A 16313-nucleotide genomic window follows, 5' to 3' on the forward strand; every position below is an offset into this window, starting at 1 on the left:
AGGTCTCTCACTTGCAAAGCGAGTGCTCTAACCACTGTGTGAATAGTGGAGCTGGAGAGACCGGCGAGGAATGTGCTTGAGTAATCCAGGCAGGAGGTGACAAACACATGCACGAGGGTTTCGGCTGCATTTGGGGTAAGGTATGGTTGGATGCGAGCAATGTGGCGTAGGTGGAAGAAGGCGGTCCTAGTCAGGGACCGGATGTGGGAGAAGAAGGACAACTGGGGATCGAATTGGTCGCCTAGATTGCTCACTGGTTCGGTGAGTGTGAGGGAGAGCCCAGGGAGGTTGAGGAGTTTAGATCCGCAGGAGTGAAGACGTTGATGGGAGCCAAGGAGTATGGCTTCTGTCCTGTTCACATTCACCTGCAGGAAGTTTGCACTCATCCAGGCCTGATGTCTACCAGACAAGCTGATAGAACATAGGCAGACCTGGAGATGGTACTGGAGGCAAAGTAGATTTGTGTGTCATCCGCATACATGTGGAAGTTTACCCCGTGTCTGTGGATGACAACACCCAGAGGGAGTATATAAATAAGGAAGAGGACCAAGGATGGAGCCCTGGAGGTACCCCGCAGGTGACCAAGACATGATAAGATCAAATGCAAGGTTTATTATTATTAGTTTGCCTGGGATAAAAGGCTTCCATTCAACAGTGATATGAACATTCATCATAATAAACACACCACAGTGAACATATGGGGTAAGTGATCAGTACAGTTCAATCATCCCATCCTCGCCCCTTCAAACAAAAGACAAACCCCAACACAAATCAGTAAATCCAGGTACATTCCTTCACAAGAGGTGTGAGAATTTGAGGGGCATCTATGCAGAATCAATTGAGGTGTTTAAATGTAAAATAGGTATTAAAGGTAAGGCAGCAGGCAAGACAGACATATACATTGCAAATGAGCGCAATGGAGAAAAAGCAATGAAAGTAGATGAGATAAAAAGCTCATAAAATGGAGCAAGATCAACAGCTACTCTTGTTCCATTGATCCAAGTATTCCGATTACCCCAATCTTCACCAGGTTCCACTGGCTCCATCTCCCTAAGAATTCACTGACCCTCGCGTATAAAGCCCTTCACCCCCTAACCTTCCCCCCATCTCTGTGACCGTCTCCAACTCCACTCTACTACTTGCTCCCTCCACTCAGCTAATACCAGCCTGAACCACCATTGGTGATCAAGCCTTCAGCTACAACATCCCAAATCTCTGGAACTCCCTCGTTCTACCCCTCCAACTCACCTTCTCTTTAAATCCCGTCTGAAAACGTTAAGTCTTAGACTGACTTACCCTTTGCCTTGTCCCTCCTCCCTTAATAAGCACTCAGAGATATTATCCTACTGGAAGGGTACTATATACACGCAAGTTGTCGTTTAAACAATTCACTCAATTGCTGTGTAAAAAAACCCTATTATAATATCTACCTAATCCATTTTATTTTAGGGTAGGGTTTTGTGAGGTTTTTTATTTTTAAAACTCTGATTAGGTCATTCCAAAACCTCACACTAATTCCTAGTCAAAATAGCAAATAGGCAACTGCATCTCAGGCTTCTATAATGTCAGGGAAGACCAGGAGGACCTGGATGCTTGCCAGACAGAACTCACAATGGCAAGCTGTGTGCTTTTAGCTGGTTAAGCTCCAGCAGTACCACCAACACATCCTCTGGTTCTCACCAACTTGTATCCAATACTTTCCAGATTTAGGTCAACCGATGCGTCTCTCCAGAGAGAAGTCTGTCCATTTCCGGCACAGGAAGTTTCCATGGGTAGTTGGCATGTTTATGTGGGAATTCTCAGTCTGGTTTGTATTTTCATAAGCATAGTGATGGGTTTTTGCTATGTGCAACTTCAAGCATGACCAAGATTATTCAGCTAGCTACCAATTAAACTAACACATCAATTCATCTTCAACTGCAAGCTACAATTTCTTTTTCTAAATTATTTTGCTGTGCTGCAGCAAAATACAAATTCAAAGACAGCTATTAAGGAATCATTTACACTTTAAACATGTATTGAAGTACAGTATATTCCAAAAAATATGTTGCATTTTGAATTAACCAATTTGGCTAACCAATAATAGCCAACAACCTCCCTGATAAAATTGGGGACTCATTTCATGGTTGTTTGTGTGACATTGCTGTACACAAATTGGCTTTTTACAAATAAGACAGTCACTACACTTCACAGTAAAATCCTGTGAAACACTTGGGCGTTGATGACCTGATAATGCTCTCGAGTTAGGATGTAGATTATTATGGTGATAATAAAATAGTAATCTCTGTACTAACCATAGTGAATTATTTAGCAGGGTAAGCATCAATATGAGATTTCTTACCTTTTCAAGGTCCAAAGGTCCCCCTGTATATGTACTATGTCGCCAATTTGTCAGCACTAATGGCTCAGCTGGTTTTCGGTCCAAACTTCTGCTTTTACCAATAATCTCTTGCTGTTTTGCTGAGATGTTATACTAAAAAAAACATACAAGGTAAAATAATATTCAATATTTACTGAGCTACCTGTTTAATGTCTACAATGATAGTCTGCAGACTATAGTAACCCACTGTCCACTGGACTCTGGGTGTCAAATATTCGGACTTAGTGGGACTGCACCTGAAAGCGATAATTCTGAAAAAAAAGTTTCACAGACACATGCAGACTCCCACTGCCAGGGACTCTGCTTGCTCACTAACCCCTCACCATCCCCCCACCCTCTAGCTCACTAACCCCTCACCATCCCTCCACCCTCTAGCTCACTAACCCCTCACCATCCCTCCACCCTCTAGCTCACTAACCCCTCACCATCCCTCCACCCTCTAGCTCACTAACCCCTCACCATCCCTCCACCCTCTAGCTCACTAACCCCTCACCATCCCACCACCCTCTAGCTCACTAACCCCTCACCATCCCTCCACCCTCTAGCTCACTAACCCCTCACCATCCCACCACCCTCTAGCTCACTAACCCCTCACCATCCCTCCACCCTCTAGCTCACTAACCCCTCACCATCCCACCACCCTCTAGCTCACTAACCCCTCACCATCCCACCACCCTCTACCTCACTAACCCCTCACCATCCCTCCACCCTCTAGCTCACTAACCCCTCACCATCCCTCCACCCTCTAGCTCACTAACCCCTCACCATCCCTCCACCCTCTAGCTCACTAACCCCTCACCATCCCTCCACCCTCTAGCTCACTAACCCCTCACCATCCCACCACCCTCTAGCTCACTAACCCCTCACCATCCCTCCACCCTCTAGCTCACTAACCCCACCATCCCTCCACCCTCTAGCTCACTAACCCCTCACCATCCCACCACCCTCTAGCTCACTAACCCCACCATCCCTCCACCCTCTAGCTCACTAACCCCTCACCATCCCACCACCCTCTAGCTCACTAACCCCTCACCATCCCACCACCCTCTAGCTCACTAACCCCTCACCATCCCACCACCCTCTAGCTCACTAACCCCTCACCATCCCACCACCCTCTAGCTCACTAACCCCTCACCATCCCCCCACCCTCTAGCTCACTAACCCCTCACTATCCCTCCACCCTCTAGCTCACTAACCCCTCGCCATCCCCCCACCCTCTAGCTCACTAACCCCTCACCATCTCCCCACCCTCTAGCTCACTAACCCCTCACCATCCCTCCACCCTCTAGCTCACTAACCCCTCACCATCCCACCACCCTCTAGCTCACTAACCCCTCGCCATCCCCCCACCCTCTAGCTCACTAACCCCTCGCCATCCCCCACCCTCTAGCTCACTAACCCCTCACCATCTCCCCACCCTCTAGCTCACTAACCCCTCACCATCCCTCCACCCTCTAGCTCACTAACCCCTCGCCATCCCTCCACTCTCTTGATCACTATCCCCTCATCATCCTCCCACTCTGCTAGCTCACTTCCCCCTCACCATCCTCGCTGATTTTCAGTGGCCAGGGATATCAATTTTGATTTTGTTTGAATCCCTTGAGCAGAAGATAGCTTATTCAGTAACTTCCTACTCACAGGAATCGAACAATTATAATTCCGGCACCGGCATTTAGCAGCATTATTGGGCTTTGAAAAAAGCCGATAAATGCCAGTACTGACATTGTAATTACACGTAGCCAGAAATTCCAGCTCACCAGATGGGATCTCCGGAATCTAGGTAAGCGAGATGCGTCCCTCCAGGGAGAGAATGCGTATTCCATTCCAACAATCTATCCCTGGGATTTCCATGTGTAATTGAGAAGCCTTGGAATTCTCAGTTTGATTCCTCAAAGAACTCTAGAATTAAATGTTATCTATGCTGCTGTCATTACAACACATGCCTCTCTAATTTAATAATTTTATCTTGTATTATGGTTTCTGAAGTTTACCCATTGTGAATGGTAGATTAACTGGTTCACAGTTACTCAGATTATCCTTCTTGAACAGAAGCATTCCCAGGCCCTTAGAAGCGTTCAACCCTCCAGCTCTCTTGTTCTTCATATCCCCTCTTTGCCTTTCTAATTCCCTGGGGTCTATCCATCTTCACTCCATTCCATCAAAATAGATTATAACCACCTCTTAGTTTACCTATATATATTTATATATATAAAAAATATATTATATCATATATGGATAAAATTTCAAATACTAGAGCATTTAGAATAATATGGGTAAAACACACAAATAACTATAAAATAATGATTCTATTTGTATAGAATCCATGTTGCAAAAAAGATTTTTTACTGATATAAGTAAAACTCCACCTAGGTCTGAAATGTTGGGCAAGTTTCATGCCTTTATTTACCTAGCAGTAAATGAGAACCCAGTTGTTAGTCGATTGGCGGATTGCTTTTCCAGGGATAATAATTCCTTAAAAAAATAAAAATAATAAAATAAACTGGTCACTCAATCCACGACTATTTGTGTGCACAATTTATTCCAGGCAGGGCCTTCAAAAAATCCCACTTAGTGTCTCAATGTAATTCATCAGATTACTTCCACGACTCTCTCTTTTGGGAAGCGTAAAAATTTAATTGAGGCTATGTATACCCTTGGAACGTCCTCCTCACACGAAAGGTGCAATATAAACGCAATATGTTGTTATTACAAACATGGTAAATTGAGAGGATTTTGCAACCTTTCATGTTTCATGTTTCTCCCACAAAATATACAGTCAATTCACTTTACAGTATATTCTGTGAAGCGCTTTGAGAAGTCTCAAAGATGTGATCAGGCGCTACATAAAATGCAAGGATTATTATTATTATTATAAATTCAGCATGGAGACGAGTTAATTTTATTTATAAATAGCAGTGACCTCTTGTATCTGTAGTTCCTGGTGTTGTAATTGGAAGGAACTAGCCCAGTAGAGCAGAAATAGGTACCATCTGCAAACCCAACACATGGGGCAGAATTTGTTTTAAATGTTATGAAACAATCACAACTTGTCACATTTTAGTGTACATGCCTTCAGAATAGTTAAAAACTCATTTCACATGCAGTTCCATCATGGTTTGCATTGCTGCACTGGAATTCCAAAGAGCCTGTTGGAGGTAAACAGATGTGCACAAAGGAGCACAAATCCTGAACTACTGTATGGTTAAAGAAAATATTTTTATTTTACAGTATTAATAATAATAATATAATAATAATCCTTGCATTTGATATAGTGCTTTTCACGTCTTTGGCGTCTCAAAGCAAATTTAATAGCACATTACCAATGCTCAGCATGGAATATACAGATCACACAAAGTAAATCATCTTTTAAGAAAAAGTTTTGGCAAGACTTGATTCCGTCTCTTTCACAATGCATGTAGAAGGTGCAGAACAAGTTATATGAACAATATTTGCAATTGGAAATATGTCTCAAATACATGTGAAATTCTAAGCTTAAAAATAGATATTTGATTTTAAAAAATCATACTCATGGGGAAAGTAAAGGAACTGCAATAGTGAAAGTCCTTTTTGCTAGAGAAGTGTTTCTATTAAATCAATCGATAGAATTTTTTTCCCTGTTAATAGTGAAAAGAAAATGTAGAATTCACTTTGTGCCACTGGATGGCACTAGTACACAAGTGGTATAACCACTTATGGAAAAATAGTCTGTCTGAAATTACAGTCCTTTGCATTTTATCAGGGTTCAGGATAACTAGTCGTACAGAGGAAACACCTATTTTTAAGCACAAGTACCTGTGGTGCAGGCTTGGGTATGATTTGTCGATCTTGGTCATACAGTTAGAGATTAGAGGATGGAATTAGATGTTGTTTTATAGATGACACTACAACCGACCTCCGCTGAGCCATCAATTTTACTTATTTATTTGGAGATAGCTAGCACCAAAACATTGCGCAAAATATTGCATTTAGTTTCTAACATTTTTCTGTGTATGTAAATAAAATAACTTCTATTATGATTCTTGATCTTACCATCAATTCTGAACTTAAAAAGAATGCTCAGTCTCCCAGTGCTGGAGTTAAATACTTATTTTGGTCATTTGGGTGTTGACACATGCAGAAATCCATCACAATGCTTAAAAGTATCCGAACCATACAGCGTTCCCACATTTACATGTCACCTATTCTTTGGAATTTCTCTGCGACTGTAACGCAACACAAACTCCCTCCCTGGAAGGACACACATATCTTACCTAATTCAACAAAATATTCAGCACAGGAAGGCAAGAGCCAAGGCTTGGAGACTCTAGAAAGTGCTCGAGTTTAACCAATAAGAACAGCATAATATACTATACTGAGTGCTCTCTGACAGGCTTCCCCACGGCATGTCCAGCTAGGACCACTTTATATCAGTTAAGGTGTTAGCTTGCAGGGTTAACAGGAGTCAAGTGAGAAGTATTGTTGCTTCTCTAATCCCTGCCATCAAGCCAGGCTGGCTGGTCTATAATCAGCAGAACCCTGCAGATCATCTGGCTCTGAAGGCACCAGAAGGTTGATTCGCTCAGCTATTTGATAAACACCTTCAGTATGGTGCTAAAACATATTCAGGACAGTTTGTAATGCGCCAGCCACATTGACGTTTTAGAGGGTCAAGCCCAGGCTTGCTTAACAACAACTAGGAACACGAGGAAATGGTTCCAAAAAGATGATAAAATTGTGACCTACCCCAAACATATTAAAAGTGTGTAACAGCCAGATAGGATCTGGATTTAACATCTATCCAAGGACATCACTTTGATAATGCAGCTCTCCCAGTATTGCACTGGATGTCAGCTGAGGTTATAAAATGTGGGGCTCAATGATGTTGACATATTATCAGTTCAAATGTTTTCAAACATATTATCAGGGCTTAGTTTAATACCTACAAGACCTTGAATAAGATTATCTCTGCATCTCCCATTTAGAATGAACATTCACAACTTCCACTGCATGTTTCACAACTCAGGGATAATTCGAGCCACTGTGCCACCTCATATGCCAAACCATTGTTACTGTAATGTGTATGTAGTACTGGAGGTAGAGGCAGACCAGTGCCTGACAAGTTCAGCATCAAGTTCAGCATCAGTTTTTTGTAACTTTTGCTTCATCTCTTTGGCTATGTAGGACTATATTTGGGTCACTTTTTCGTGTTTTCAACACACGCTGTGTGGATCGTCTCAGTGATATATCTACAGGCATCCCTGTGTTTTGCCTGTAGACTAATAGCAATTAAGTTATAATCTCACGGTTATTCTTTCCCAATCTCATCATTTTGCATTTTTCCACATGGAATTACATTTCTGTCAACAAAACAACTCTATTTAGTCCATGTGTTTCTGTTTATTTACACCCTTTTCCCATATCATCAGCCAACTTCTAGCTCTAATTACAAATCATTTATGTACAGCATAAACACAGGCCCTGCCATGGATGCACTTTAATATCTTCTGTATAACAGATGTACATAGACGAACAGCCTATAGTTTCCCCAGATTATATACATTTTAAATAGGCATTATGTCCCCGTCCTTAAGCACACTCAGTTTCTGATGAATCCCTAAATATGCCCACCAGAGATTGGCCAATTTTATCAGCTACTTCCATGAGCCTGTGTACTGCTGCAAAGGTGTCAACTGAAGAATACAATTACACATATTAAAAAAAATTACTAAATAAGTATCCACACGAAAAAGGATGGAGAAAAACCATCACACCAATTTAATTTGAATATTTTGCATCATTATGATTTGTCTTAAGGAGAGGACTTTCCTCTTCGACTGTGCTTCCTGTCACCTCCTCCCTCCTCCAGGCTTGGCTGAGGCTCCGTCACTATTAAACGCTCTGAGACGCTGTCCCGCTTGAAGGGGGCTATATAAATGTTGTTGACAAATACTGTAACTACTCTATTCTAAAAATATTGAAACCATGCGATCCCTTTGGATCCTCATCATCATGTGATGTCATTACAAATCACAATAGAGAATACAATTCTAAAGTTACCCCTCAGCACTCAGTGCCATTCACCAACCAGATTCAGCATTATAGCCTTAGTTGTTGCTAAACTGTGGCAAACAATGCTCACCTGTGGCAATTCCCACTCAGATTTGGATCCATCTGTGCTATAGAAATATCTTCGGCCTTGATCATCAGTATGTTTCATCCACTGTGAATAAAAACACTGCGTTACAGATTTGTTCGACTCTCAATATTTTGTTCGACCTTCAACTCTCCTTAAACTTTTAATCCAGACTCCGACAAGTCCTGTTTATTGATGTCTCCAGCTTTATCTTCCACATGCTCCAGATCATTCAGAAACCTACCTTGTCCCCCACTAGGCACCTTAAGCCCATCATCCCCATCCTCACCCAGCTCAACTTCCTCCCGATCCCCCAGCCGATAGCCTATAAAATCCTCATTCTTGCCTTCAAAGGCCTCCAATGCCTTGCCCCACACTCCCTCTGTGATCTACTACCCCTACTACCCCTGTCACTCCCTCCATTTCGCCAACTCATCTGCTTCATGCCCCCATCTCATTGCCCCCCACCAAGTGGGCGCGTTTCACCAACTTTGTCTCCATCCTCAGGAATGTTTTTAAAATCCCCACTTTGCCTCCTCCTCCTTAGCTTTCAAAACGTGTCTAAAGATCTATCACTTTGACTTTCCTTAAGCCACCTTCCCATCTTCCCATAGGTAGTTTGGGCAATATGTGAATACGACCGCCAGGAAGGTGGAAGGCGAATTAGATGGACTTTCGTCTTTTCTCGTCTAACACTTCTTATGTTCTTATCTCTCTCCTTGCTCAAGCATTTTGAGATGTTCTCCTTATGTGAAAAGCGCTAAACATTATAAGGGAAAATTGTTGTTCAATCCTGTAAACAGCACAGCCTTTAAATCTTCCATGTTACAATTAACAACAACAAGATTACATTAGTATAGCGCCTTTTGCGTCGGGAGAACGTCCCAAGGCGCTGGACAGACAGTGTACAGCATTTCAGACCCGAGCTGGTGTCGGGAGGGGGGGTGGGTAGAAGGGAGGGGAGGGGAAGGGAGGTGGCCGATGGCATGGTCAATGAGGAAGGTCTTGAGGCAGGACTTGAAGGAAGCTAAGGAGGGGGCGAGGCGGAGTGACTGGGGGATGGAATTCCAGTGGTTGGGGGCAGAGTGGCTGAAGGCTCTCCCGCCAATGGTGGGGCGGGTGGGTCAGGGGAAGTGGAGCCGGCTGAGGGGAAGGGAGCGGGCGGGTTAGTAGGGGGTTAGGAGGTCGCAGAGGTAGGGTGGGGCGAGGCCATGGAGGGCTTTGTAGGTGAGGACCAGGATCTTGAACTGGATCCTCTGAAGGATAGGGAACCAATGAAATCGGGTGAGAATGGGGGAGATGGGGTCACAGAGTTTGGTGCGGGAGAGGACACGGGCTGCAGTGTTCTGGATTATCTGCAACCTGTGGAGGGAGGAGTTGGGAAGGCCGACAAGCAGGGAGTTTGCGTAGTTGAGTCTGGAAGTGATGAAGGCATGAACAAGAGTTTCAGCGGCCTGAGGGATGAGGTAATGGCGGAGTTGGACAATGTTACGGAGGTGAGGAAAGGCAGAGCGGGTCATGGCTTGGATGTGGGGAAGAAAAGACAGTTGAGGGTCGAACAAGACACCTAGTAATTAAGTACACACTGCTAAATGGACTTGCAGCTGCAGTTTTCCGTAAGTGCCCCTGACACATTTTTGTGTTTGTCAAAGCAATTCGAACGACATACAGAAGTTAGTCAGGTTAAAAAAAATTACCAGCAGTAATAGTCGCAAAAGGACTATTGTACATGTTGATCGTTTTCAGACTGTTATTTCTCTATAAGACAATGCTTGTGTTTAATGTTAGTATCTGTATCTAATGGCATGATCAGACAACGATGAATCTGCAACATCCTATAACTTGCAAGAAGCCAAACAGAATCTTTCAAGCAGGTGCAGAGCTCTTAGAACTAAACAACACAGCTTCCGGAAATGTGTCCCAATTCTGACTGTCTCCCAGTCTTAAACTTGGTCAAAATGATTATGTGACTAAATGGTTACTAAGTGCATTCATTTATACTTGCAACAGCAATCCATTTGATCTCGCCAGCCAAAGTGGCATTTCACTTAATAGAAATGGACAATCCTATTCCAATGAAACTTTTGTACATCAGTTAAAAGAGCTCCACAGAGAATTATTTTGCATTAGAAGTACAGAAAAAAGCAAACAGAGAGAGATGAAGCAATCAATTTAAGAAGCAAATCATCTTAAAAGAAGAAACCAAAGTACCTTTTCATTAGTATATTCACTGACATATAAAGTTTGGCCACGTTCATCCATTTCTTCCGACCAACCACGTGGAGGTGAATCAAACTGATTATCTGAATAACTGGAGAAAGTGCTGCGGCTGTTTTCATCTGTGATGTGATGCTGGAAGCAGTTAGAGAAGGAACATGTTCTGCTTTATGTGTCTGATTATGTAAGCTTTAAGCATTTGAGAATTGCTGAAAAAATGCAGAAGGAGACACAGATTTCCCTTTGACAGAATGTCTCCCCATAAGATTAAAAGCTGAGAAAGCAGAAATCAACAACAATCATGTCAAGAGTTGTAAAACACTATTCAAATTTAAACAGCTGTATTATATATGGTTTCCAACTCTTCTCTAACAGATTAAAATTATGCAAATAATGCGACTACATCCAAACCAGGTTTAATATATATTCACAACATCTGTTGCTAAATATACACACTATCCATTAAGAACTTCATGCAGACTGCTCCTTACTTGCTCAATTACCTCTTATTTAAATAATCTTCAATTACACTGTAGACATGGAGGAAGTGAAAGTTGAACTGGGGAACCTTGTCATAGTGCAACCAGTTGGGTCCAATATCTCACTGACCATCTTGTAAGCAAAGTGTGAAGAAATGGCCAAATTCTGGTTCAGTGTATCGCTGATGATGTCAATTCCTGTGTGCTGCATAGAATATCACTTCCTGTGCAATTTACAAATTTCAGCATCACATACTGCACACAGCAACTTTCACTTATATATAGCGCCCCTACCCAGGCGAGCACTTTCTGTGTGCTGCGTATGTACACACAGAAAAGAGAGTTAGCAGTGCAAGTGACCCGCTGATCTGTAAGCTGGACATTTGTGTGTGGAATGTTGGCTAATCAGTGCTGGTAAACAGTTGTACCATTTTCTAACCAGTCCCATATTACCAAAGGACTCAATAGCAGGGTTCCTCTCAACTACCAAGATTCATGGGCACGAATTAACACTGCTGTCACAGCTTCTAACCGATCTATATTTCACCTACAAAATAGTAATTGGACTTTACGGTATACCCTGTGCAGCGCAATGGGACGCCCTCTTGTGAAAGGTGCTATATCAAATGTAAAGATGATAAATATTAATATATGATGATGATCACCAGTTTTCTTTTCATTTCCTCCATATGATTTTGAGGTTTATCTGTCAGTTTTTCTCATGAGATGTCCTCAGACCATTTGCCAACTGTGATTTGATCCCCAGCCTCATCAACTGAGTACTAGCTGGAGCTAAGCAAATAGTCAAGTGGCACAATGTTGCCAAAAAATGCAAAATGTTCCAAACAGTGCTGTGCAAAAATCTGTAGCCCTACAGGACTATTGAACCTACGGATACTGCTTTGAAGTAGGATTTCAATATGATTTAGTATTAATAGCTGATCACACCCAGGGTTATAAGAAGTTTCAGCTATCCTGCCTGTGATACAACAGTTGAATACTAAGTGAAAATCAGTATCTAGATTCAAACATAAAGAATGTCCATTTGGGTGAGGTACCAGGAATAGTGCTAACACCAACGTCTTTGGAATCACATCCAAGTACGACACATGGCTTTAAGATAAGCGAGAACAACTAAGAGGGAAAAGATGCAGCAGTATCATGCACAATTTAGGTCAATTGTTAAACGAATGTTTGAAGGAGTGCCCTGAAGATACATTTAGAATACATCCCCCGATCTGCCAATATTTAGTGCAGATTCCGAAAACTGTCAGTCAATGAACATATTTTATAATTTCAAAAATGAATATCCTGCACACGCAAATTTAGTATGAAGTCTAATTAAACCTTGAGGTGTCAAGTTGGATCAGTTGGTAACACTTGAACCTCAAAAGATTGTGGGTTGAAGCCCCAAGTGAGGATTTGAACTCACTTTCTGTCTGACACTAGTGCAGTACTCGAGGAAGACGACTGCATTGATCATGGTCATATTTACATAATACACACACAATGACTCTGGCTTGAAGGCATCCTTCCGATTCCAAAGTTTGCCATATTCAATTTGATCTGATCAGTCTGTTCCTCAGGATTAGCCTGTCAACCACTATCATTTTGCAGCAGATTCTCTGGCAAAGCATAAGCTTCAAACCAAACACAAAGACTCCAATGCTCTCCAACACAAGTGGCCCCACTGACCCTCCAGATTGAATTTACAAATTCAACTGAGCTGAGGTGGACCGTAATTGTCTACAAATCTAAATCACGGCCACAAACAAACAGGAAAATAAAAAAGTGTACTTTAAATTCAAATGAAGTACTAGTTTAAAAACAGTAATTGATGGTTAAAGAAAATTGTGACTGAGCAATTCACATACAAATAAAAAATAAACATACCAACAATGGACTATATTCTGTGGTCTGATGCCACTCGGTAATTTTATGTTTAGGTACATGCATGCTGTTATGTATGTACTCTGTTTATTCCCTTCCTAACATTACACAAACATCCCTAAACTTCCCACAAGAAAATAAAATTCACTGTTATGTGAAATCATTTTCTGAGCCTCGAGTGTTAAAATAAATAATAATAATCCTTGCATTTGACATAGTGCCTCATCCTGTGGAGTCTTGTAGCTCAGTGGTTAGAGCACTCGCCTCGAAAGCGAGAGAGTTGGGCAAGTTTCTTTACTCCACACGCTTCTGTTTACCTAGTAGTAAGTAGGAACCCGGTTTCTAGTAGATTGGTGAATCGCTTTTCCGGGGGTAATAATTCCTTCAAAATAATAATAATAATAAATTGATCACTCAATCCGCGACTGTTTGTGGGACACTGCTATGCACAACTGGCTGCCACATATCGCCCACAAAATATACAGTCAATTCACTTTACAGTATATTCTGTACATACTTCACAGTATATACAGAATACACGCTTCACAGAATATACCATAAAGTGAACTGTGGACAAAAAAATAGTATTTTAGAGCTAGATAAATGCAACAATAAACAGCAACAGTTAGTAGGCAATGTGTGTATGAAAAAGTATAATTAGCTCATCCCTTTACTCATGGTCCAGTTTTAGGCCCTAGTAAAAAGAAATTAAAAGCAAGGGATTATAAGCATAGTTTTGCTCTATGAAGGAAATGGAGAAAAAAAGATGTTGGGATATTTGACATTTATCAAACTTTTTAAGATGATGTAGAAAACTCAAAAAATGCGCTTGTAAAAAGGTAGATTATGCAAAACGAGTACAGAAAAGAACATTTAAATTGGTATCTGACAGATAATGATAGGATAAAGTTTGGGTGTGACCCTCTACAAGAACATTTGGGTTGACAATCCTGTTCACATAACTGAGAGCAAGTATGATGTCAAGACTTTTCTAATGTCTTTTCGTGGCGATGCCCTACTTGCCTTCTCTATAAAGAGAAGTTCAGAAACAAAAGCAACAGGAAATCTACAAAGGAAACGTAAGGGTCAAGAGGAAACATTTTGGTATGGGAAGGAATTTCAATTAAACAAATGTCAGGAGCAGAGGGAGAGCAGAAGGGGAACAAGAGGAAAAATAAAGCTTGGGAAAACTATAAGTAAAAGCCTAAAAAAGATCATCTATAATTAGGTGTAAGCAGAGAAATAGACTGCATATGAAAGTCAACATGCTATGCAAAATATAAATCCCCCCAACATGATAGGTGCTATATATCAAGTAAATATGAACATAATTATGTATTGTATTGTTATTAAAATGCTCAATAATAAGTTGCACCTTAAAATATTTTTCTAACTGCAGTGTGTGTATCTGCAATAAGTAATAATAATAATTCTTGCATTTGATGTAGTGCCTTATCATGTCTTCGAGACATCTCAAAATGCTTCACAGAATATACTGTAAAGTAAATTGACTATATATTTTGTGGGCGAAAGTAAAAGAGGACTTAGAGCTAAGTGAACTTTTTTTTGTTTTACATAGTAACTTAGAAATGTATTGCTGGCAAAAGAATCATAGAATCGTACAGCACAAAAGGAGGCTATTCGGCCCATCGAGTCTGTGCCGTCTCTTTGAGAAGAACAATGTAATGTCAATCCCACTCCCCAGCCCTTTCCCCATAACCCTGCAAACACATCCTCCTTAAATACCCGTCCACCTCGTTTTTAAAAGTAGTTATCGAATTGGCCTCGACCACCCTTTCAGGCAATGCGTTCCAGATTCGAACAACTCCCTGCGTGAAAAATTTCTTCTCACCTCCCCTCGGCTTCTTTTAGATACTATTTTGAATCTGTGACCTCGAGTCACCGACACACCCACCAGTGGAAACAGTTTTTCCCTTTCTAACCTATCAAATCCCCTCATGATTTTGAAGACCTATATTAGGTCTCCTCATAATCTTTTCTGCTCCAATGAGAATAATCCTAACCTCTCTGGCCTTTCCTCATAATCAGGGTCCCTCATTCCTGGTTCCCTCCTTGTAAATCTCCTCTGTACCCTTTCCAATGCCTTAACATCCCTCCTATAGTGTGGTGCCCAGAACTGGGCGCAGTATTCTAACTGAGGCCTAACCAGTGTTTTTTATAGGTTAATCATAATCTCATGACTCTTGTACTCTATGCCCCTATTTATAAAGCCTAGTGCCCCACATGCCCTTTTTACAGCTTTATCTACCTGTCCTGCCACCTTCAAGGATTCATTTACCTGAACCCCCAGGTCTCTCTATTCTTGCACCCCCCTTAAGATTGTATTACCAGCCTATATTGCCTCCCCTCATTCTTTCTACCAAAATGCATTACCTCGCATTTCTCTACATTGAAATTCAGGCTAAGGACAATATGGTAAAATGAGTGGATTTGTCATTCTCTCTATGTCCCGTGCAAATTTAATAATGAATCATTCATAAGGAATATCTTGTGAAAAAAAGATGCCTCAGTGTTAATTTGACAAAATATTCCTAGTTTGTTCATTGTTTGCACTTATTGATGCAAAATATTAAGTTGGCCATCAATGCTTTTTTAAAAATATTACTACTTATCCTTGGGCAAGTTTCCTTACGCCACACGCCTAATAATAATCACTCAAAAAAAACAATAATAAATTGGTCACTTCAATCCACGACTGTTTGTAGGATACTGCTGTGCGCAATTGGCTGCCGCGTTTCACCCACAAATATACGGTCAATTCACTTTACAGCACATTCTGTGAAGCACTTTGAGACGTCTAGAAGACGTGAAAAGCGCTATATCAAATGCAATGATTATTATTATTCAAAGCTGGGTAGATCTGTTTACTTCAGTTTGCACTGAACATTCCAATTTTTTAAAGGTTATAATACTTGAAAAAAAGACCTAATGGTTAGCATTTAATATTTCCATTACAAACATCAAACCACACGTCAAATAATTTTGCCAATATAGGTGGTTAACTAAAATGTGTTTAAAAATCACGCCAGTGCAGGTTGTATAATAATAATAATCTCTGCATTTGATATAGTGCCTTATCTCCCTGCTTGTCAGCCTCCTCAACTCTTCCCTCCACAAGCTGCAGATCATCCACAACTCTGCACCATCTCCTGCACCAGTCTCCGTGACCCCATCACCACCACCCTCGCCCGTTTGCACATCTCCCCAGAGGAGA

At 41.4% G+C, this 16313-nt stretch overlaps 1 protein-coding gene across 10 annotated transcripts in view; it reads right to left on the bottom strand.

Moving 5' to 3' along the window:
* The window catches only part of arhgap12b (Rho GTPase activating protein 12b), a 92809-nt gene that overhangs the window by 29449 nt on the left and 47047 nt on the right, over positions 1 to 16313 (bottom strand). For 6 of the 10 annotated variants that reach the window (XM_042332608.1, XM_042332600.1, XM_007905423.2 and 3 more), the window contains 3 exons: positions 10704 to 10844; positions 8499 to 8579; positions 2342 to 2473 (listed from right to left, as the gene is read on the bottom strand). In XM_042332608.1, coding sequence (XP_042188542.1) covers positions 2342 to 2473; positions 8499 to 8579; positions 10704 to 10844 — 354 coding nt within the window. The remainder of the gene's footprint in view (positions 1 to 2341; positions 2474 to 8498; positions 8580 to 10703; positions 10845 to 16313) is intronic. The other 4 variants (XM_042332606.1, XM_042332603.1, XM_042332604.1 and 1 more) reach the window with 3 other exon arrangements.

The sequence above is a fragment of the Callorhinchus milii genome, unplaced genomic scaffold (assembly GCF_018977255.1).
Source record: "Callorhinchus milii isolate IMCB2004 unplaced genomic scaffold, IMCB_Cmil_1.0 Scaffold2, whole genome shotgun sequence".
Classification (NCBI taxonomy): domain Eukaryota; kingdom Metazoa; phylum Chordata; class Chondrichthyes; order Chimaeriformes; family Callorhinchidae; genus Callorhinchus; species Callorhinchus milii.